This window comes from Rattus norvegicus, chromosome 8 (genome assembly GCF_021556685.1).
Source record: "Rattus norvegicus strain SHRSP/BbbUtx chromosome 8, alternate assembly SHRSP_T2T, whole genome shotgun sequence".
Lineage (NCBI taxonomy): Eukaryota > Metazoa > Chordata > Mammalia > Rodentia > Muridae > Rattus > Rattus norvegicus.
Genome location: NC_141541.1, coordinates 78,373,487 through 78,395,798, shown reverse-complemented (window position 1 = coordinate 78,395,798; position 22,312 = coordinate 78,373,487). Strand labels below are relative to the sequence as shown.

The window sequence follows — 22,312 nt, the reverse complement described above, 5'->3', positions numbered from 1 at the left end:
AGCAGCTATAGGCACTACAAATGGCCAATTGAGTACATGAATTGTGACTTTGGAGTCAGTGCAAACACCCGAGGTCTGGGAATTAAACATGTTCTCCTTCGTGCCATGCTGTAGGTTTCCCCTTTTAAAATCATATCCTTGCAATACAAACTAGTTAAACAATTTGAAACTATGGAATACAAATCTGATTAAAGTTCAAATAGTGTTAAGATTTTCAACAGGTTGACCTCGTTATCAAAAGAACCAGAAGGGTCCACACTGCAGGGTTGTAAAGGCCTGATACTTGAAAGCTTCATCAGGTAATTCAGTATAAAAAGTTAACAATTAAAGATGAAAACAAGGCACAAATGTATATTCCAACTGATTTATTAAGATGCATTAATATTATGGTAATACGTGTAACAAATGAGGACACACCACTGTATTCCGAACAAGTCAAAGGAAGAGAAAATAGCACACTTTGCGGATGCTAAAGAGCTGCTTCTCACTGCCTAGAACTAGAGCCGTTTCCCGAAGACAGACAGACTGAATTCTCACTGAAATGACAACACTAGAGTCAGTACTATGTAAGAACAGCAAAAAGGTCACAGTGAGTTAATTTTGTCTAAGTGACAGCATGTGAGCTCCTAATGAAAGTTGTTTTGAAGTATGAAGCAAAGTGCAACAGTGTTTGATCAACTCCGAATTGTGTTCTATGTGAACAGAACCCCAAGGACTGGGCAAGCTGGCAGCCCTGAACACCAATATTTACTAGCTGGGTTTTCATGAGTAAACATTGTAGCGGCTGTTAGGACATTAACCTTTGGAAGTCTATATACGAAGGTAGGATGGAGTATACAAATACACAAAAACTTCGAATTCCAAGTTTTAATTATTGTAGGAAATTTAAGGCAGTTATCTGAAATAGCTTTTATCATTTTAAAACTAATTTTAATGCAATGTGTTACTCCACCATCACGCCCACCCCACCCCACCCCCAAACCCAGGGCAGGTTTCACTCTGTACACCCGCCTAGGTTGTCCTGAACTTGCTAAGTAATCCAGACTGGCCCCCAACTCCTAATCCTTCTGCCTTAGCCTCCAGTATTGGAATCACATGTACATGACCATGGTAGGTCCTAAAATGATTGGTTTTCACCTGGTGCTTGATCCTAAAATGTTCTATGTGAATTTCTCAAAGTATTTTAAATTTGGTTCCACACCATTACATATTATATATAATAGCAACAAACTGCCCTATTCAAATTAAAGTTACCTCTTACTGTTTCACATCCTGTTTTGTTTCAATTACCATTAAGAACTTAAAAGCTCCATTACTGTCTTCTGCCATCCTGATTCTGAATTCAGAATTTAGGATCTCAGAAGGGGAGCTGAAGGTAAAGGGGTCCTCTGACAGGTCATTTGTACCAGCTTAGAACACAGCTTAAACCTAGTTTCTTGATGGTCTTAGCAAGGCCCACTACCCAATTCCCATTTTCTAGTACAAAGTAAACTCTCACTAGTACAAGTGTTCACCTGTGTATAGATTTTTCTTATTCCAGCCCTCTGAGATATGACTGATCAATGTCTAAAATACCAAAGGAAAACAGGGGTGAGGGGAGGGAGGGGAGGCAGCAGAACAAAACCAAAGCAGAATGGGGTGACTACCTCTATTGTCAACTATCTGTGTCTCTAACAGTGTTAACAATTTTTCTACATTTTGAGACAGGGTTTCTCTGGCTGTCTTGGAACTCAGTCTGTAGAATTCAGAGATCAGCCTGCCTCTGCCTCCAAAGTGCTGGGATAAAGAGTGTGCACCACTATCTTCCAGCAACAATTCTCTACTTAAAACACGGGACAAAGAATGCCAAAGCTACTGTCACCTTTCATAGAGACCTACCAATTCCATCAAGAAACTGGCCTGCTCTGCTACATGTGTCACAGTGCTAATTCCCAGCACACTTCATGAGATTATCTCTTCAAGTTCCCTGAGCACTCACATACATGGCTGCAGGAACATGACACAAGTTCTCTGGAAGAATACTGTCAAGGAGCTGGTGACACTTAAGTCATGACAGGTAGCACAGAAGCCAACATTAACGTTACCAACTGTGAAGGGTGGGATTGGTCTTGACATGGAGACTGTAGCTGCTACGCCATTGTTCAGACCTGTTTCTGCCTGAAGATGCAAAGGACAGGAGAGTATCATCCCAGGGCTACCAGCAGTTCCCTCGTCAATCCATGCCTTACATCTGTTTCTGTATGGAAATGGGAAATGAAACCACCGGCAGCTATACAGAGTACGTTCCTTAAGAGAGCATGTAGGTGATAACCAAGCCTTTTTAATGGCCCATTTTCTCACTTATCTTCTAACTCTGCTTAGCACCACACTTCCTGGCCCCTCTTGCCCCTGGTTAAAGGCTTCAATGTGAGGTGGAAACCTCACAGCTTCCCTTGGTGCTTTTTCAGGAACACAAGCAGAACAGAGTTACATTATTTTCTAAGAAAAACTTGATAAAAAGAGGGCAGTCAGAGCCAAAGTAACAGAGATGGTAACAAAAACCTGAATTAAACCTGAATTAAACCTGTCAAATTTAGCTAAGACTCCTGCAAAAAAAGTCAAAAGAATTAAAAAAAGTCAAAGAATTACTCTATGCATTTTCATCTCAGTTAATCATGAAAATTAAAATATGACATGGGAAAAAGTTATATTGTACCAATTAAATATCAACTTAATATGGCTTTTCCTCTAACCTACTATTTATCACCAGCTGTACAGGTATGTTTACATTTACTGTGGGCACATCTCTATACCACATTCATTCAAGTGCAGTTAAAGCACTGTTCTCCTTCTTCTTCAGTCAAGGGCTTGCTATGTAGCCCAGATAGGCCCCAACTTAGAATTCTGTTTCAGACTCCCTAGGCAAGAAGGTATATATTATATTAGGCTGTTCCTTGTGAATTTTATTCATTTTTAAAAAAAGATTCTGTGTATGTGTGCATGTGTATGCAGATGCCCAGAGGCCAGAGACTGAAGCAAATCCCCTGGAGCTGGAATTAAAGGCAGCCGTGAGCTGCTGCTGGCCATTGGTGCTGGGAACTAAACTTGGAAGTGTTCTTACAACTGTTGAGCCAGCTCTCCATGTTCTAACTGAATATAGGCTACTTTTAATTTTTAAAAAGACCCAAAACAAACAAAAAACCCCAAACCAACCATTTCTGCAAAAAGTAAAACACAGTAAAAAGCTGAGGCTATCGTCTGTATTTTGAAACTGATGATCTTAGTATTTAATGTGGAAGAAAACCAAAGACAAAGCTCAGTCCATTCTGAGACAAGGTAGGTGAGAGGCTCTGTAAGCCACTGTATCTACAAGCTACTCGCGACTCTTGGGTAAGTTCAGAAGGTTGTCTATGCAGCTATGTAGGCCAGGCTGCCCTTAAATTCATGCCACCATGCCTGGTGTTATATAGTTATTCTCAAAGTTTCCTTCATCAACACAAGCAAAATGGTTTTGGCTCAATGCACTGCAACAACACGAGTCCTGGATCTAGGCTGAGGTTGTGGAGAAATGTTTTATCCACAAAGTCCTCCAGCTTGACCATAACTGGTTTTAATCTAGTAGGTCAAATTTATGTCCAAGAAGGACAAAGAAATAAAGAAAAATTCCCTATTGCAATAGAAGCTTAACCCTAAAAACTGCAATGGTGAAGGTCATGTGCTCAGTGTGGGAGGAAATAACCTAAGCTTAGTTTACGCCTGTTCAATGTTATTTTGCTGGATCACTTCTGTAAACAATTTACATGACAGGCTGGGGGTCGTGAAGCTGATAGTGCACTAAACATACATACACCAGGCAAGTCCATGACACAAGACTAGACAAATCTGTTGTTTTAGAATGACTTTTAGACCCTGGTTGGAGGCACAAATAATATTTATTTCAACGTTCAGTCAAGGTACTTAACCACATGAGCTAAAGGCTTACATACAGCAAATGGCATCCCGGGTGCACAGCAGTAGCACCTCAGCACTTACAGAACTGACCCATGGACAGCACTGTCACACCATCCGACAGCAGCGAGAACGCCCATCTGCTGAGGCCAAATACCACTGTGGTCGGACAGCCGGCGAGGACGTACTCTGGTAAAGTGCCCCACTGTGAGAGCATGCCATAGCGCCATCTGCTCTACAGATGCAGCTGACCATGAATGCTCATCGAAGCCTCTGCACACCTCACAGCTTCACACACACGACACCACTCAGCTCACGTGACTGAACACATCTTAAGAGCTTGCTTTCTTCTTAGAACAGTTCTGACTTTGGGTAAAGTACAGTGTCCCTTATATACAAATATATAATAAACCCTAACTACTAGCTTTTCAAAATCTCTAGTTCTAGTTCCAACATGTCTTCAGAGAGGAAAACAAGTCATTCACCCACCTGCCTTTCCACCACATTAAGATACAACGTGCTTTCAGGTGAGGAGAAGCTCAGGCTGCTGCTACTGCCCAGACCACATGCATGACCTTAGGTACTTCTTGGCGTCAATTTACCTGCCCCTGCTTTAGGACAACCCAGCCTAAGTTACCCAGGAAATGTATCCAACCATTTACAAAAACAAAGTCTTACATGCACTTTACACTTAAAATCGTGGTCTTATTTACTTGTACATATTCATCCACGAGATAGGTACACACTAAAAAATATTGCCCCCAAACATAAAAATATATATTATTTCTTTCCTTTGTCATTTATGTATATAAATACTTTACTGAAGATGCATCATTTCAAATAAACAAATGTAAAAATTGTTTTATATAAAGTGTAGTTTTTGCTATTTAGCAATATAAAACGATTACAATATAATTAGTTATTAAAGAGCTAAATTCAACAGTTGCAAACCATGACAGCAGTGAACAGTCCCTTGTACAAGAGTTCATTTGGAAAGAAGTCAAGTAAATTTTGTAACAGATGACATAAACCCTTGAGCCAGCAGTGCACTAGGATGCACTACAGCCCTGCCCCCGGTGCTCTGCCTCCTCCGGGATGGATGCGGAACTTACTGCTCACTCTTTGGTGGTTCCTGTTTCCCATTAAGCTCTTGATCAACTCTGTTCAATGAAAAAACACAGCTAATTAAAAATAGTCATGACACCGGCAACTGAATGACTTCTTTCTGAAAGCTACTACTTTTAGCAGATTATTCTGTTAAAAAAAAAAAACGAAGCTTTGCAAACAAAACATAGTTAAAAAACAAAAACAACAACAACAATAAAAAAAAAATCAAACTAACATTTCCCAAAAGGAACAGAATTTTTCTAAGCAACAGGACACTGGCAAGGATACAAATGTTGTCACTACTTCTTTTTTTTTTTTTTGGTTCTTTTTTTCAGAGCTGGGGACCAAACCCAGGGCCTTGCGCTTCCTAAGCAATCGCTCTACCACTGAGCTAAATCCCCAACCCGTCACTACTTCTTTAACGACCACAGGGTACTTTATGTTTATAGCCATAAACATCCTGAGAGCTGATGACTTATAACTGCATTACAGCAGGAAGTTTAGTGGACAAGACTGCTGACAGAACATCAACTCTCTCAAAAATGACTGTTAACTGAACTTTAAATATGTCACTTACATCACCAACTGACCAATGAGCACTTTAAAATCCAGAACTAAACTGTGTATTACACAATAGCACCTATTGTCTGGAATTCACTGGTACACTGTGTGTGAATGCTTTTCATTTATTTTGACAGTAAGCCATATGGACTCAACATTCAGAAGTATCTACACGAGTTAAAAATCTCATTGGATTAATGGTTGGCTGGCCAGAGGTACTACGAAAATGTAGGCACATGGAGATGAGAAGATAATGTGGGAACAGTACTGACTCTGTAGTAGCCTGAATGGCTGGTGTGGGATATGTAAGTCACACTAGTACACAGAGCAGGGTGGCCCTTTTCACACCTGTTTCCATTCCTACAATCACCTAAATATCTATCAATCAAAAGTAAAAAGCAAAATATATTGCAAAAATCTTTTGCAAAAATATATTACCTTGGCATCAAAGATAAGTCTTTTTAAGGAAGGTCTACAATATACAACTGATTTTTTAAATATGAACTACTGTTAAGAAGTAATTGTAGGCATTGTTGAAGTATGACAGTTGCCTGGCCACAGGACACCACATTCCAGAAAGAAAACAGGTAAAACATTTAAAAGGACTATAGACTATACTTCAATCCTTAGTTCTTAGCAAATACTGGGAACACCTCTCTGGGTTTCACTTAATAGATGCTTGCCATATCCACTATCCTAAGTTTGTCTTAAACTTATTTCTGTATTTAGAGCTAATTAAACATTTCCAAATCATCCTTTTAATGACCAAAGGAAGTTTTATAAGAATTAAGTGCTAAGAGACATCTGTAATGACCCTGCTGAGGACTGAACACAAGCAAAATGGGAAAAAAAATCCAAGATAAATGACTATGTTTATCTTTTAGCAGGGGAACATAGATTAAGGACAGGTGAGAAAGCAGAGGGGATTCCAAGGGAGGAATACTCAGGATGGAACAACCTCGAATGCTTTCAAACAACGGAAGTAAAACATTTAAATTGTACTTTTTATGTGATGCCTGAAATACTTCTGACAGCAACTAAATACTAAAACCTTTTTAAAGGGGCATTTCCTCAACAGGGGGGAAAAATGTAGACCAGGCTGCCCTCAATTCACAGAATCTGCCAGTCTCTGCCTCTCAAGTGCTGTGACTAAAGGTATTTGCCAGCACCAATTCCCAGTAAGTCATTTTAAAGTCTAGAAGGTAGGTGGCTTCTAACTACTATCTATAATTATCGATGATATTTGAGTTTCATCCACTTGTCAGGCATATACACAGCACTGCCTAGAGAGAAAAGCAGACTCCATTACTCAAGCTGCTTACGTACTGCTTTACACAAGATCAGTGAATCTTGTTGAAACTGTAAAGTGTCACACAGAAATAACTCTTAAATGGTTAGCTGAATTCTCACCAAAAGAATCAAATTGTTCAGAATTAAGACTATACTAGCAAAGACTCTAACTAGCCCACAGAGGTTAAAGGAACACATGGGAACCTCTCATATTTGTCTCCGAGGTCATAGTAAGTCACAATTGCTAATGCTGTTAAAATTTAAAAATAAACTCATTAACAGTGGGTGTGGTGGTAGAGCCGCAGCCTCACATTGGACACTGAAGCCCTTCTGTGAAAGAGAGGCCAGCCTGAGACAGATTTAAGACCAGCTCCAAAACAAAACAAACACTCCCGAACTAAACTATGAATAAATTGGGCCCAAGGCCTATAGTTTTCTAAACTACTATATAAAACAGTAAACTATTTATACTCTGCCTTTCATCTTTACACTAAGACATTAACAAATGAAAGGTTGTTACACTCAAAGAAGAAGTGTTCAAAATTAAATTTAAAGAAGAAAGCAGAGTGTTTAACTGTTAAATGGTACACTGGATTTTAGGTATTTTATCACATGTAGATCTGACTGGTTAGCAGGCTATTTAAGCATATAAAGAAAATCAATGTTGGTTAGCTAAAGAGTATATGCATTGCAAATATAATCATCGGCCCAAGCTGCTGCTGGGAACATCTGTATACCTATTCCACAAGCAAAATGCGAGGCTTCAAGGACCTGGGACTTTAACCAGGGCTCCCAGTCATTTCTCTGGGTTCAGCATCAGTATTGAGACCAGCACACAGAGTGGGAGGGCTTTGATGTGAACAGGCTTTGAGCATGCTCATACAGAGCAGGAGGAGCTGGGGTTCGCCCTGTACTGGGTTCTGGGCGACATTTATATTTACAAATGCTATTCTCTGTTTGCGAGCTAACCAACGAGCAGCAGGGTTAGTCTGTGCGATGCGAATGGACTAGTCTAGATGCAACCCAGTCGAGGTGTGCATGTACCTTTTTTGTCTCTTTTTAAACTTTTCTTCTTCATACCTTGGTAGGGAAGAGTTATTTCAGTAAATGCACATTTTGAGATTAAAAAAAAAAAAAAAAGACTGAACGTGTAACTATGTAGGCACAAGTATGAAATGCTAACACTTTCACATGATGTAGAAAATAAAAATCAACTCGGTAAACTCTGGTTTGGGTACACTTAAGCCTAAACCCTAAGACCAACAGTAAGAGAAACACTTCCTGCACCACAGCAATTCGATGACAAGTGTTCACACCAAGAGTCTCACCAAGTCTCTTAGAAGGCAGGTGGATGTGAACAATGAAACAGAAAATTCTAATTTCTGGAAAATATTAAGACCAGGCTGCTTTAAACAACAACTTGTTTCTTTAGCAATAGGAGTTCCTTCAGTAACACAGTAACACGATAAACTCGTGAGAGTAACATGTCAAGTAGAGAAGCGACTCTACAGGACTGCCTCCTCAGGACGTCATCTCTCAGACTTAAACAGCACGTAAGGTACAGAAGGACTCATGAGCACAGTCCCCTCCGGTTATGCAAACCTGGTGCTGCAAGGGGAAGCTGTGAGGGAAGGCTGTGGGACAAACAGGTTCCTCCTCTACCTCTTCCTTACAGCCCTGTGTTCTTGAGCACAGTGAGACAGAGAAGCAGCCCTCTTGCCCAGATCCAGGAAGAGAAACAAAGGAGGGAGACGCACTGTTTGATGCACTCTGGTATGCCGACGTACTCCATGGGAACAAGCTCCGCCAGTTCAGCCAAATTAAAGACGTATCTAATCTTCTGACTGAATTTTGAACTGGGGACAAAAACACAAACAATACCCTCAGGACTTGTGACACATAAAACTGACATTTAAATACAAGGAACTTTTTTTTAAAAAAGGACTCTCAGAAAATTACCTGATAAATGGTCTTGTAACAGCCAGAAGTGTTCGGATAAACCAAGAGGGGTGCACAATGATTAGAGACTTTAGGTTTTTCCTTAATCTGGAGAAAAAAAAGAAAAAAAATTATACAAATTTCTATAAATTGTAGCAAAAAGTTAGACATAAATAAGTATAATGCAAGTCTGTACAAAATAGATGAAAAAGTCTGCAAAAATTTTCATTTAAGTATAACACTTCTAAAGATAAGAAAATAGATTCTTAAGTTCTAAATATCCCTCCTACTCTGTGAAATAGAATTTATTTAATTTGTCCAAATTCATGTCTCATTTTGCCTGCTTTCAAATCTACCAGCACACACACTGAACTGCAAGGAAAGAGCTGATACTCAACATGAAAGTAACCGTATTTTTCTGTTCAAGTCTAGGGAGAAACTGACATTTGCTTCAAATACCATGAAAAGCACTAACTTGTAAAGGGGGACGGGGCAGGGAAAACCAAAGGAATGAGCACAAGAGTCAGACCCAGTAACATTTTTGAGATTTAAAAATTTTACTACAAAGTAAAAGCCTCTTTTTAGATATTTGTATGTATTTAAAAAAAAAAATCTCAGAAGATAGTGAGTATGTTTGCATGTAAAAAAAAAAAAACCTACTAATAGGTTGGGGTAAACCATTTCAATCAACGAGGGTAAAATTGAACCATTAGCAAGATTAAAGTCACTCCACTGGTGTGGACAATGACTCTCAAGAGAACACATTTTTAGTGTTTGTTCTGAAAAACTATAGCTGGATGAGTATCTTTAAAAAACCTGAGAGTTGGGGGATGGCCTAGAAGGTCCAGTGCCTATAGTGTAAGCACGGGGCCCAAGCTATCATTCTCTAGAACCCAGATAAAAAAGAAGAGAATGGTGTGGCAGGTATGTACTCCCAGTGCTGGAACTCTCTAGGTACCTGGCTTACTAGCCTGGTCAGAGAGCTCCAAGTCTGAGCTAGAAACTGTCTCGACAAACCAAGAGGACAGCACTACAGTAGTAAGCTTAGTGACTCCTGGCTTCTACACAGAACTTGTGCACTGCCCAGGCCCCAGAGTACAGTACACAGCAGAGGGTGAGTATTAAATCATGTGTTCCAAATGGCGTAAGAAAGAATGGGAGCAACCCCGGGTGTTTTGAAGAATTAAAGCTACTCTTACTAAAAGCAGACTCAAGTTATTCGCCATGACATTGTTCAGTGTCATCTTTAAAAAAATAAAAACATTCACAGGTTGACAAGTACAACTGAAAAATCAATGTTATCTTTAAATGCCAACAGAAAGTATACTTTAATCTAATAAAACTACTATAAAAATCTCTCAGCCAAGTCTACATCACCGTCTGTCGATTTGCTGGTAGCATCTCCTGAGCCATCCCAGACTGGGCATTTTCCTTCGCGTTGTCGCACCATTTAAGTAAATGATCATGTAGTTCTCTGCTACCAACAGCTCTAAAGTGCCAATAACATATCTATAAAAACAAATTAAGTACATGTCGTAAACATCACCTTCAGGACTGAACAGGCTCCCAAAGGAACACAGTTCCCTTCTTCTTCCACAGTCGGAGCAAGCACCAGCAGTAGGTGATGGTGGGACTGCTTAAAACAAAGCCACAGCAGATCCTGAAGCCTGAGTGGCACGTGTGTGGTCGGGGTAGGGGGACCAGGCACGGCAGGCTCGGCTTTTCTCTGTGTATGCTTGAGAGCTTCACTGTACAAAATGGAAAACTGCACTAAGCCAAGAAAAAGAGTGACTAGGTCAAGTCTCAGGGATGTAAGTAATTTAGTCATATAATTTTGAGATGGTCAGTTACCTTTTTAAGCAATGTTTCCAAATACTCAAGTTGAATAAGATAATCTATAATAATTTTAAAATGCAACTTTTTTCTACTGAGTTGGAAAATACAGTTTCATAATGCTAAAAATATAAAGACCTGGGGACTCAGAAATAGGACGACTTATGTATGTTGTTACTGCTATTGCCTGATGGAATATATATATGCCAGGCCAGAGCAGTCACTCCCCTGTGTCCCCAGTTCTTCCTGACATTTTACTTCGCATCAAGGTCTCATTAAGTTGCCCAGGTTGACCCTAACCTTGATCTGTATATAGTTTGGACATGCCGTCAACTTGTGATCCTTTTCTCCCCTAACCTGCTGAACAGCTGGGATTATTGGCCCATATTATCAAGCTGGCTTCTTGCTTTCTAATTTTTACAAGACTTGCATAAATTATGAGCCTAATCAGTTCAGAATTCTGTTCAAACATCTTGTTAAGATACGGTTACTTAGGTGGGCAGTAGTAGCTCAGGCCTTTAATCCAGCACTCAGGAGGCAGAGGCAGGCAGATCTCTGTGAGTTTAAGGCCAGCCTGGGCTACAGAGTGAGTTTCAGGACAGCCAAAGATACACAGAAATCCTGTCTTGAACACGGGTCCCCAAAGCCATACTTACTTAAAGAGATTGTCCATCAAATATCTATAGTTAGGCTGACCACTCTCAGGCATGAAACAGACAGCAAATACAACAATGGCATTTAAGCCATCCCCATAATAGCCTGGGAAGAAAAAAGAAGGGTAAAGTCTTTGGCATAATTTTGCTCTATAGGATTATAATTTTTAACTATGTACATGTGAATGCAGAGTTTCCTGATGAACAATGACATTGACAGAGAATAAACTAGACCCCGACATGGATGTAGCTAAGAAACATGCTGAATGACAAGAAACACACACTGAGAAACCAGTCACGTGACATTTCTTAAGAGGCAAAGTTGACCACAGGCTAGATTGTAAGTAGTGGTTATTAGAGAGGATGGGCTCACTGGAAATGTGGAGAGTCATAGACAAAGGGAAATGTTCTGTATGAGCGTGGATCGTACCTATGTGTGCATACATGTATTTTGAATAAACTGAGACATACACAAACTTTTGTTGAAACTCATCCAACTGAATTAGTTAAGTAAACTAAGATAAGTGTAAATGCTTGCAAAGAAGGTACTGGATCCCATGGGACTGGAGCTGCAGATAGCTGAGAGCTGTCATGTGGGTGCTGGGAATTGAACTTGGGTTCACTGGGGGAGCAGCCAGTAATCTTACTGCTGACCCATCTTTCCAGTTCTATATATATAAGTAATTCTCAGTTGTCCTTTTATCATTTTACTTCAAACCTTTTATAATCCTTGGGCTGGAGAGATGGCTCAGCAGCTATGAGCACGGGCTGTTCTTCCAGAGGACTCAGATTTGACTCCAGCAACCACATGGAAGCTCACAACCATTCCTAGCTCCAGCTCCAGAGGATCTACTGCCCTTTTCTAGCCTCTATGGAGACACGAGATAGCTAAGTGGTGGTGTCCAGACATCATACAGGCCAAACACACATTTACATTAAAAATCCCCAAAGCGGTAAACCTTTTTCTTTCAAAATAAGCTACTATCTCTAGATACATTTTTTTTGACAGCATTTAGATTTTGGAAACAGTATCTAAAGATCCAGAGGATCCGCCCTAACCCTTACCTCCATGGCTAATAACTTTTTTGTAGGGTTCGATTGCCTTCATGTCCACTCTATGGTCCTGCTCTCCAATCCTGAACATGCGCCAGCGGCGTCCATCTTCCTTTTCTTCTGTAGCTGCATATTCAGTAATTGAGCCTTTCCTAATGACTTCAGTAGTTTTGGGTTTGGGAAGATCATCTGTTAAAATAAAAGGCTTTTGAATCACAAACTGTTGTTTACACAATAAAAATCAAAATTTATGTTAACCACTTTACTATCTAGATTATTCCAAGTTTTCTGTTTTCTTATTGGTGTCCTGTGTGGCTCCCAGGCTAGCCGCGCATTCATGGGCTCAGGTGATCCTGCTTTAATCTCCCAGCATCTGGGAGCACAGGTGCACGTCACCACATACAATTATTTACAGAGAATTTAATATATAAGCTGACATTATCACTTTTATAACAAGAAAAGGCTTGTTCTTACTTAAGGCCAATTTATGTCTTTAAAATCAGCTTACTTGAACTTTCTGCTGCCCAATTCAACAAAGCACCACGTTAGAGTGCAATGTTTACATCAGGCTTAAGAAAGACAGAGCAATCGGAACCTCAGCACCTCATGTGCCTTTCCAGATTCCATTCAGGACAACAGTGCCCACTAGAGTTACTGACGCAGCTTACTGCCAGTAACTACCCGAGAGCCAACTGCCTTCTTAGCACATACACTAATTACAAAACATTGTAATACGAGATAGAAAGTGGTTAACTACTTGGCGATTGTTTTCCCTTTGATCAGTTTTATAAAGCAGACATGGACTTCTGAAGAACACATGCAAAAATTTACACAAATTAACACCAGCCAAAGCTCCAATGATTACGTGTAATTTATGTTTGCAGATTGCGCTTTAGTTGATTTAAAACGAATGATTTTCAAAACTTTAGTACGATAGTCCTTACCAAAAGATGGGGGGAGGGGAAACCTACTGCATGTTAGTTGTTTCCAAGACAAAGCTGTTAACGGAAAATATCCTTCCAGGAAATGACTACAGCAGCGTTAAGGAGAGAAGAGACAAAACACACAGGCAGAAAACTATTTCAGTGTCTGTATAAAAGATTGCTTCTTACTGGGCTGCTTATTGAACCAGTAAAACAGGGAAGGGAAAAAAAGAACAAAAACTACAGAGTATCACTCTTCATTACCTATTGTCTACCTCTTTTAAGTACAGTTTTGTTGCAAAATTCACTTTAAAGATGAAATGAAAAGATTATTAACATCTGTCTAAAATCACAATCAACTACTGCCTAATTCTAGAAAGCACACACAGCAAAACACACGCCAATGCCTCTGAACACTGAATAGGAGAGCAGCAGTGTCAGATTGGGGCTGAGCACTCGCTCCTCAAGGCACAGCTTTACAGGTGCAGCTGTCCTCAGCACCTTCTCTGCCACGCTTACATAGTTAGTGTTATTATTTGTGACAGGATCTATGTAGTCCTGAATGTCACTGAACTCACTATGTCGACCAGACTGGCCTAGAATTCAAGAGATCCTTCTGCTTCTGCCTCTGGAGGGCCGGGGTTAAAGGGCTGTACCACTATGCCCAGCCCCATAGGTGCTTTTTAGTCTATTTTTTATGTCTCTTTGAGGACTTTTTTCCCCTCCTCGATTGACTGACAAGAATATACTAGAATATTAGATAATACTTTGGAAGCAACTATGAAAAATCAAAACTATACAATATTGGGGAAGTAAGGAAAAACAAAACTAAACTAAAAGAAATCTACCTGCATAATCTAGTCTTGAAAACTTCAAGTATTTTCAGAATCTTCTACTTTAGAAACAAACTTAGGAACTGCAGAAAAAATAACATATTTCAAACAAAATCCTTCAATGGACTTTAGCAGGCTTTATGTTAGATTTGGCCATATCCTATTTTTCCTAAAGAGAACACCATGGTAAACACTGTGTAATATAAACATTCATTCACAAGGCTCATATAAAGAGTGAATTACCTTCCCACTCAAACTCATCACTGTTCTCTGAGGGGGTGTCTAAGCCATCCAGGTCAACTTCTCCACCTTCATCCAAATCATCTGACCACAGAGAGTCTTCACCAGGATCCAAGGTCAGGCTGATGTCTGGGGCCACCAGTTTCTTCCGTACTTTGTTTCCATTAACTTCTAACGAGCCTGAAATTGGAAAACAAGGAAGAAGACTGGACTACTCAGACATTTTAGTCACTTCATTCCTCAGAAAAACATTTAAAAGGAAATTCCAAAGTATTAATTAATAAAACCTGGTTGTGACTGCGGCTGCTGCTTTTATAAGTAGATACATTGTATTTGTTTTAATTTTGTGTGTATGGGTGTTTTGCTTGCGTATTATGTCTGCACGCCACTTCTGTGCAGTGCTTGAGGAGGCCAGAAGAATTCCTCAGATCCCCCAAACGGCAGTTACAGATGGCTGTGAGCTGCAATGTGGATGTAAGAATTGAACCTGGGTTCTCTGTAGGAGCAGCAAGTGTTCTTAACTGTAGGCCATCTCTCCAGACCCAATTTATTTTTAAGTATGTGCATACATGTGTGTCTATGTGTGGGTGGATGCACCTGAGTGCAGCGCCCAGAGTCCAGGAGAGGAGAGTGGGCTCAGGGAACTAATTATAAGCACTGTGAGATGTCTGAGTGGACTTGGAGAGTGGCACTGTCTCTTCTTAAAAGAATTATTTACGATTATTTCTTTGTCAAGAGATCAAGACGGGGTTGGGGATTTAGCTCAGTGGTAGAGCGCTTGCCTAGCAAGCGCAAGGCCCTGGGTTCGGTCCCCAGCTCCGAAAAAAAGAAAAAAAAAAAAAAAAAAAAAAAAAAAAAAAAGAGAGATCAAGAAAGTACCAATTTCCTTTGAAACAACAGAGACAGACTTTATTGTCATTTCTTATTAAATAGTCTCTTTTGCTCCTTGTAAAAATTTCTAAAACCAAAGATATACTATTTTATAAAGTTAAATTTCTCAAGAATTCCAAAATTTGCCCTTTGACGCCCTCTATGGGGTGGGATGGGGGGCTCAATGTTGTTGGTTTCTCTCTATATATGTAAAGAAATGTATTCAAAAGTAACACAAATTCTTACCAGGCTGTCTGTCTGGATCAGTTACATCTAGTATATCTGCTTCAATGCTGTCATCTTCTGGTAAAGGTCTAGAAGACATAGATAAGCTCTTTATTCCAGAAATTAAAAATAACTCTTTTGAAGCTCAAAGATCCATTAAAATGTCACAATTATAAGGACTAAAGCTATGTTTCAAAAGTTCTACAAACCAGTGTGTGTGTGTGTGTGTGTGTGTGTGTGTGTGTGTGTGTGTGTGTTGCAGTCAGAGAAAATCTCAGATGTTCCTCGGGGCTGTCCACCATTTGAGACAGCATTTGTCACCAGCCTGGGACTAATTACATGGCCCAGGCAGGTAGGCCTGGGGATCTGGTCTCCATCTCCACAGTGCTGGGGTTACAAGTGGATCCTACCAGCTTGGCACTCCATTCACTTTTCAGAGAGCTGATAGCCCATTCCTCCAAAAACCTAAGACTTTAGCTTAAAGCACAAAAACCTAAAACCTGAAGCTGAAATGATTCAAATAAATGTGAAAAGATAAGTCAGTCACATATTTGGTAGAAAATAACTTTCATCTCCTAGTATCCAGTGATCACTGTAACCTTCTCTTTAAAGAAGCCCAGCATTCATGAGCTGACATTTCATTAAAGGAATCCTGATGCTTTGGTCCAAATCTGTTTAATAAAAAGTACCGCTCACATTGGGAAGTCTTCATCCTGCCATTCTTCTTTCAGTTCCACACCTTCCATCCTCAGCCTAGACTCAATGTCAACTTCCAGCTCCTGGCAATCCAGGCAGCCGAGGTCCTGGGGGAGAAAGATGAGCAACAGCTTCATTTCCACCTCTGCCCTTCATCTGCTGCAAAGGTGCAGCAGTCTCCCCTCCAGCTCGCATCTCCATGCCAGCAGCCACAGAGGCTTTAGCTCAGTGGTCTGGTTATGAGACTTGACCTACTGCAGATAGACAAATGGCGTCTCTACTATAGAATAACAAATTGGCTGTCTGCCCTCTGCACAGGGTGGATCCTGAAGCACAGGAGTGCGTTCCATGTACAGACACAGCCACCGGAGCCCAGCGCTCTGCAGTGTTTACGGCTCCTTCTCACCACTGCTAGCCACTTAGTCTACTCAGTGTGTGGAGCCTGTCCAGCAGCAGACTGTACTGGTTGATGATGTGCTTCCCATTTGTGCCACGCCCTTCTCATAACTCGGTGTCCCATCTACTGATGCTGTCTGTCACATGTGCAACTATCTATTTTAATTCATGCCCTAAACGCTAATCTTGTTTTTTTCTGCACCAACTCACTTTCTGTCTGACAGAATAATTCAGCTGAAGTACAGTATAAGTCATGAAGAGAGGCAAGAGAGATGGCTCAGGGGTCAGTTCCCAGCACCCTCATGACACTTGAGACCCCAGTTTCAGGGGTGCTACATACCCTCTTTGACCTTCGAGAGTATGGCATGCATGTGGCACACAAACATGTTGACAAATCACTCACACATAAAATAAAAAACAAACAAATCTTTAAAAAGTCATGACTATCAGTTGGTAAGAAGTTCAACAGAAGCAGGTGGCAGATCACTGACACGGAGGCACTCTGAGTGTTAACTCGTTTACATCAGAGTAACACAGAGCAAGTTCCTACAGACAGCATTGACACAGTTCTCAATCTCTCAGACACATCCTTGCCCTTCAGTTTAGACTGTCTTCAAACTTGTGACCTTTCTGTTCCAATCTCCTGAGTTCTGGGACTACAGGTATTGGCCAGGATGCTACCTTTGAATTTTTCTTAAGAGCCATACATCATAACTGGAGCTACAAAAATAAATATAAACAAAAACAAAGTAGTAGTTCCGAGTGGCTGACACAGAGAAAGGGCAGCATGCCCAAGCAGCGCACCCACGTCCTTCTCTAATACCCGATTTTAAAAAACCATGTACCAAACAAAACGAAACACCACCCAAAACCTTTCTAATAGACGAGAGCTATTCACATTCATATCAAATGATATTCTAAAAACAAACTAAAGGAAATTAAATGCTTGAATTGTTAAGTTTCATACAGCAAACTAAATTCATTCCTCAATGAATGACTAGAGTCTCTGCCTCCCAGGTTGAGTATTTACTTATACGTGGGAAAGTCTCAAAGGGCTTACAATTTTACAAACCTTTTTATTAGTACTGGGAAGAAAAGATAACGTGCTGACGTTCTGTTACTGAACTACGTGCGGGTAAATAACCACAACAGTTCCCTCGGTCTTGTCCTGCCTTTCTCCTGGGTACTGGGGGTGGGGTGGGGAGAAGCAGAATATTCTGGGCATCTTTTTTAAATAACCAGAAAAAAAAAAATCTCAGAAGTAACAGCAGGAACTGGCAGTTGTAATCAATACATTAACATCAGCACAATGCTCAGCACGTTACGGGGCTTCACAGTGGCGGTGCACCAGAACTGGGCCAGGCCTTGGTCAACCCTTAAGTTTCTTTTGCTTTCTGAATTATATAAATAGTTATTATGAGTTTCCCTTAAAAATGTTATGAAAATACTTTTTGGGAACATAAATATATACAATGTAAATTACTGTTGGTAAAGTTGTTCTTTATTTCTCTTATTTCTCTTAGCATTTATTACTTTCTTAGTTGAAAACTAACTCCTTCAAAACTGCCATGAAGGCTCAGGTTTGTAATCCTAGTACTTTGAGGCCTACAAGAGGATTACTGTTGAGATTGAGACTAGCCTAGGATATCTATGTAGCTAGACCCTTGTCTTAACACGACTAAAACCAAACAACAAAAAGGGGGCTCCTTACATACAGGGTTGTAATCCCAGCTCCCTCAGAGGCTGAGGCAGGAAGACTGCAAGTTCAAGGCTACCCTGAGCCTTTATGTAAGACCCTGTTACAAAGTAAACCTGGAGAGCGGTGCTGGTGCTCAGACACTGCTCAGCGCCTGGGGCCCTGGGTTCCATTCTCCACAGCACAGGCAAACATGGAAGCCCAACTCCTTGAGCCCTTGCAGCCAACTTCCTCAATTTTACTAATGTTCTCAGTCATGTGCTGGTCACACACATTATCATGGATTTTTAGTTATGGGGAGGGACGATTATCAGGCTAGTTTAACAAAGAAGGAACAGAGAGAAATAGACTAACTCCACAATTTCACCAAGAACGACGGGGGTAGCAGACTAGGTAGATGAAAACAAAGCCAACAATCGAGTTCTGTTCTTGGAAGCACTTTATCACCAGGCAGCAGAAGGAACAGGAAACAGCAAGAAAGGCATTGAAAAAAGCATTAACTGCTCTGAGAGAATCTGGATGCCTCTGACTCCCAAGACCACTGCCTTCCCAGTTTTGCTTCTAGAACTCTAAAATGTTATAGACTACAGAAATAGTACTTTAATACACTACTTGGCAAAATAACATACTTCCACAGAAATAATCTGTATCTGGGCAGCTTGTTAGGATATCTTTATGCCAGTTATATGAGGCAGTCATAATGAAATCAACAGCCTTCGCCCCTAGTCAGGTTAAAAATCAAAGATGATAGACTCCTCCCTATCCAAACAAGCTAGAGGAGGGAAGCTACAAGCAGTTTAGGAAGGTGACAGAATGAAGTATTAGGATCCTATTTTGACCTATGTAGGCTGTGACTTGACAGTTTTCATGGTAACTTTACGGTTACATACTTTAAACACTGCTGCTAAGATAGGTTTAAGTAACTGCTGTGCATGCTGAGAGCAAACACAAAGGCAGAAGCCTGCACTAACACGAAAGGTTCTGCTTCCTTTACTTTCATTTATTACGGACAGCCTATATGCCCACACAAAAGTCCACAAAAGTCCCTGGAAAAATCCTTCATACCTGCTTGTCATTGTTCCCTTTAAAATTCTATCTTTTAAACACACACACACACACACACACACACACACACACACACACGCAAATGACAATTTTTAGTTGTGGTTCTGTCGACTTTATTTTGAGGTAGGGTCTGTCTTCTACTTTCTTTGCTAGCTCCAAGCTAGCTGGCCATAAAGTTCAAGAAGTTTCTCTTGTCTTCTCCTCCCATCTCGCTATAGGACTGCTGGGATTACAGCTGGTTTATGTGGGTTCTGGGAGTCAAACTCAGGGGTTCAGGGTTTCTAGGCAAGTGCCCTTACTCACTGAGTCATCTCCCCTTGTAGGTTTCAAGGACAAAATGCTTCCACAACAGTGTTCACACACACATACACACAATCAACAAACTAGAATGGTGCTAACTTCTCTCAAAACTATAAAAACATAACATAGGATAAACACCTCTAAGAATAGATTTATTAAATTATCAGTGTGCAGAATGTACTAGAGATGTATTGATACCTTTAAGTAGACTAAACTCTAACACCCTATCTCAAAGAGTCTGCTTGTTAGAAGCTGGTTACAATGTTAAGTCAGGACTATCTGTGATAATGCTTGCTTTGTGGGATGTAATCTTAACACAAGAACTGACCAGTGCCAGCCAAAGCCACTCTTGGTCTAGAGACATAACTTTTGTTCTCAGACGCCCTCTTCTCTCATTGCTACAGAGAGAACACAAAGAAGCACTGCTCCAAAGAGTATTCTACCTTACTTCTATACCCATTCAAAACTGATGCGTAGTTAGGGCTTCTACTGACCAACAAATGTGGGAATGCAATGTTATTAGCCCTTAACCTTAGACAAGAGGGAAAAGACAGACCCCACATCCCGATTCCCAGAACTATAGCAGATCTGTCCATGCAAATAGGTCTGTAAAACCAGATCTGGGTATACTTAGTGTGAAAGGTATACCCAAAGATGTGACTATGTTTATGGTAACTTAGTTCCTATTCCATGCACACATGGGCCACATTTCCTAGTTCAGCAACATCAAGCTACAGCTAGAAAAGACCTAATGATAGCATTGAGAGATAGAGAAAGACTGATTAAGAACCAAGCAAAAAAATGTGCAAGGCAACCAAACACTGGTAACTTCAAGTATGGGTGACTTAATTAGATAACTTTAACTCTAAATTTGAAGAAAACATCCACTCAGGAATTACAGAGTTTCTACAAGTGAGGGCTGGAGGGATGGGTAAGTGGTTAAGCAACCTTGCTGCTCTTCAGGGGACCCTGTTTCAGTTCCCACCACAACAGCCTATAATTGCCAGCAGTTCCAATGGGTTCCAATGCCCTCTGCAGTCGCATGCCACAGACACATTAAAAAAAAAAAAACTTTTGAGGAAAAATAAAAGAGAGAAAAATTTTACAATTAAAAGATTCTAATAAATCATAAGAAAACGCGCATTTCATTGAAGGTGGGAATTCAAGTATGAGGGAAAACATCCTGATGAAAATAAAAGTGATGCTAAAGAAAGCAATACTAAGATGCAATCGCAAATGGAATGCACTAGAAATACCTTAATACTGCAAAAGCTGTGTCCTCAAAGAGTTCCTAGGACAAAGGAAGTTTCGAAGCAATGTATTATAGATTCAAATAAGTTTCTGCTTGAACGTGAACAGACCTAGTTAGAATTCTTCAGTGGCATCAGATGCATAGAGCAATCCAAAGCATCCGGGTCGGTATTTAAATGAAGAGGTTAAGTGTCAGAGAACAACCAAGCATCGGGCATTGACGTACACACCCTACCCTAGGTATCACACTAAGGAAGGTTTAAAAGAGCCCTGATGATTGATAGTATGCTGTCTGCGTCCACCTCCCCGAGGCTACGGGGTGCACTACACGCCCAAGTTTCTTTGTTCTGCTCCGGACTGACGCCGGTTAGGAACACGGAACAAACGTGGCTAGGGGAAGCCAGGAACCGGGAGGTTCCGCCCCAGGCTCTCGGCCACAGACGGAAAAGGAAGGGGACGCAAGACTGGCACCAGCGTCCGAGGCAGGGCGGGGCCCGGCAGCGCTCGGACCCGGAACGCGAACGCGACAGTCCTCGGCCGCCGCCCCCGCCTGGCCTGGCGGATTCTCTTGCAGCCCTCCAGCTGCGCCCTAGCCCGGCCCGCTACCCCGGCTGCGCTCACCCCGGAGGAAGCCGCGGCCCCCTCGTCCTCTTTGCCCCTCCAGGCCGGCGACGTGGGGCTGACGGCCAGGTCGCAGAAAGTGGCGCCGGGCAGAGCCCGCTGCCCTTGGTCGGCTGTGGAGACGGGGCCCAGCTTTTCCCGGACGGTCTCAGCTGCAGTCCCGGAGGCAGCAGCTGACCCGGATTCAGTGAGCACGCCGCGGCGGAAGTGACCACCTCCGGACCGGCGCCGGGCGCGGCTGAGGGAGGAAGCAGGGGCGTGGCGTTATCCTAAAATCCCCAGCGGGTCTCCTCTCTGCGCACGCGCAGTTCTGAGACTTTTTTTTTTTTTTTCCTGTCCCGGGCTAGCTACAGCTTTGGCTGGCTGCTGGCCGGGGAGGAGATGGGCGTGCTTTCTAAGGCTCACGCACCTTCTGTTTCTACAGGGACATAACCTTGCTGTCTGAAAGGGCTAGTAGTTTCTCTTTGCCTATACTTGACATTATGTTAACTATATTACAAAGTGAACGAAAAGGGGGGGGGGGAGATAGTCGATGTCTTATGAAGGGTAGCCAGGTCCTAGAAGAATCTACTTTGATAGAATTTCCCGACGTGAATAGCTTTTCTCTCCAGTAGTGCTTCGGAGAGTAATAAGTACCCCCCGCCCCCTTCCCAGACTCTTCTCTTGTGTTCCGGGTTGGCCTTGAATTTCTCCCAGTGTATCTGAAATAACCTTGAAAAATAATCCTCCTGCCCCAGTCTCTAGCGTGCTAAGATTATCAACATGATTGTTACCACATTGTGGCAGAGACAGACAACATAGGGCTTCCTGGCTGCTAGGTAAGCACTCTATTAT

General features: G+C 41.4%; 1 protein-coding gene across 4 annotated transcripts; it reads right to left on the bottom strand.

Moving 5' to 3' along the window:
* Positions 1-350: 350 nt before the first annotated feature.
* On the bottom strand, positions 351-21,669 carry Bnip2 (BCL2 interacting protein 2). 4 transcript variants are annotated; one of them, NM_001436461.1, is given in 11 exon segments: positions 351-5,087; positions 7,930-7,965; positions 8,643-8,741; positions 8,845-8,931; positions 10,201-10,332; positions 11,313-11,415; positions 12,375-12,551; positions 14,362-14,538; positions 15,475-15,542; positions 16,150-16,256; positions 21,479-21,667. In NM_001436461.1, coding segments are annotated over 10 exon segments (981 nt in total). In that variant the 5' UTR covers positions 16,200-16,256; positions 21,479-21,667; the 3' UTR covers positions 351-5,035.
* Between the last annotated feature and the right edge of the window lie 643 nt (positions 21,670-22,312).

Coding starts and splice junctions, on each gene's coding strand:
- Bnip2 (NM_001106835.1), bottom strand. CDS start 16,199: ATGGAAGGTGTGGAACTGAAAGAAGAATGGCAGGATGAAGACTTCCCA. Junction 15,543..16,149: donor CAGGATGAAGACTTCCCAAT/GTGAGCGGTACT, acceptor TATGTCTTCTAG/ACCTTTACCAGAAGATGACA. Junction 8,742..8,844: donor GTTACAAGACCATTTATCAG/GTAATTTTCTGA, acceptor TTTTGTCCCCAG/TTCAAAATTCAGTCAGAAGA.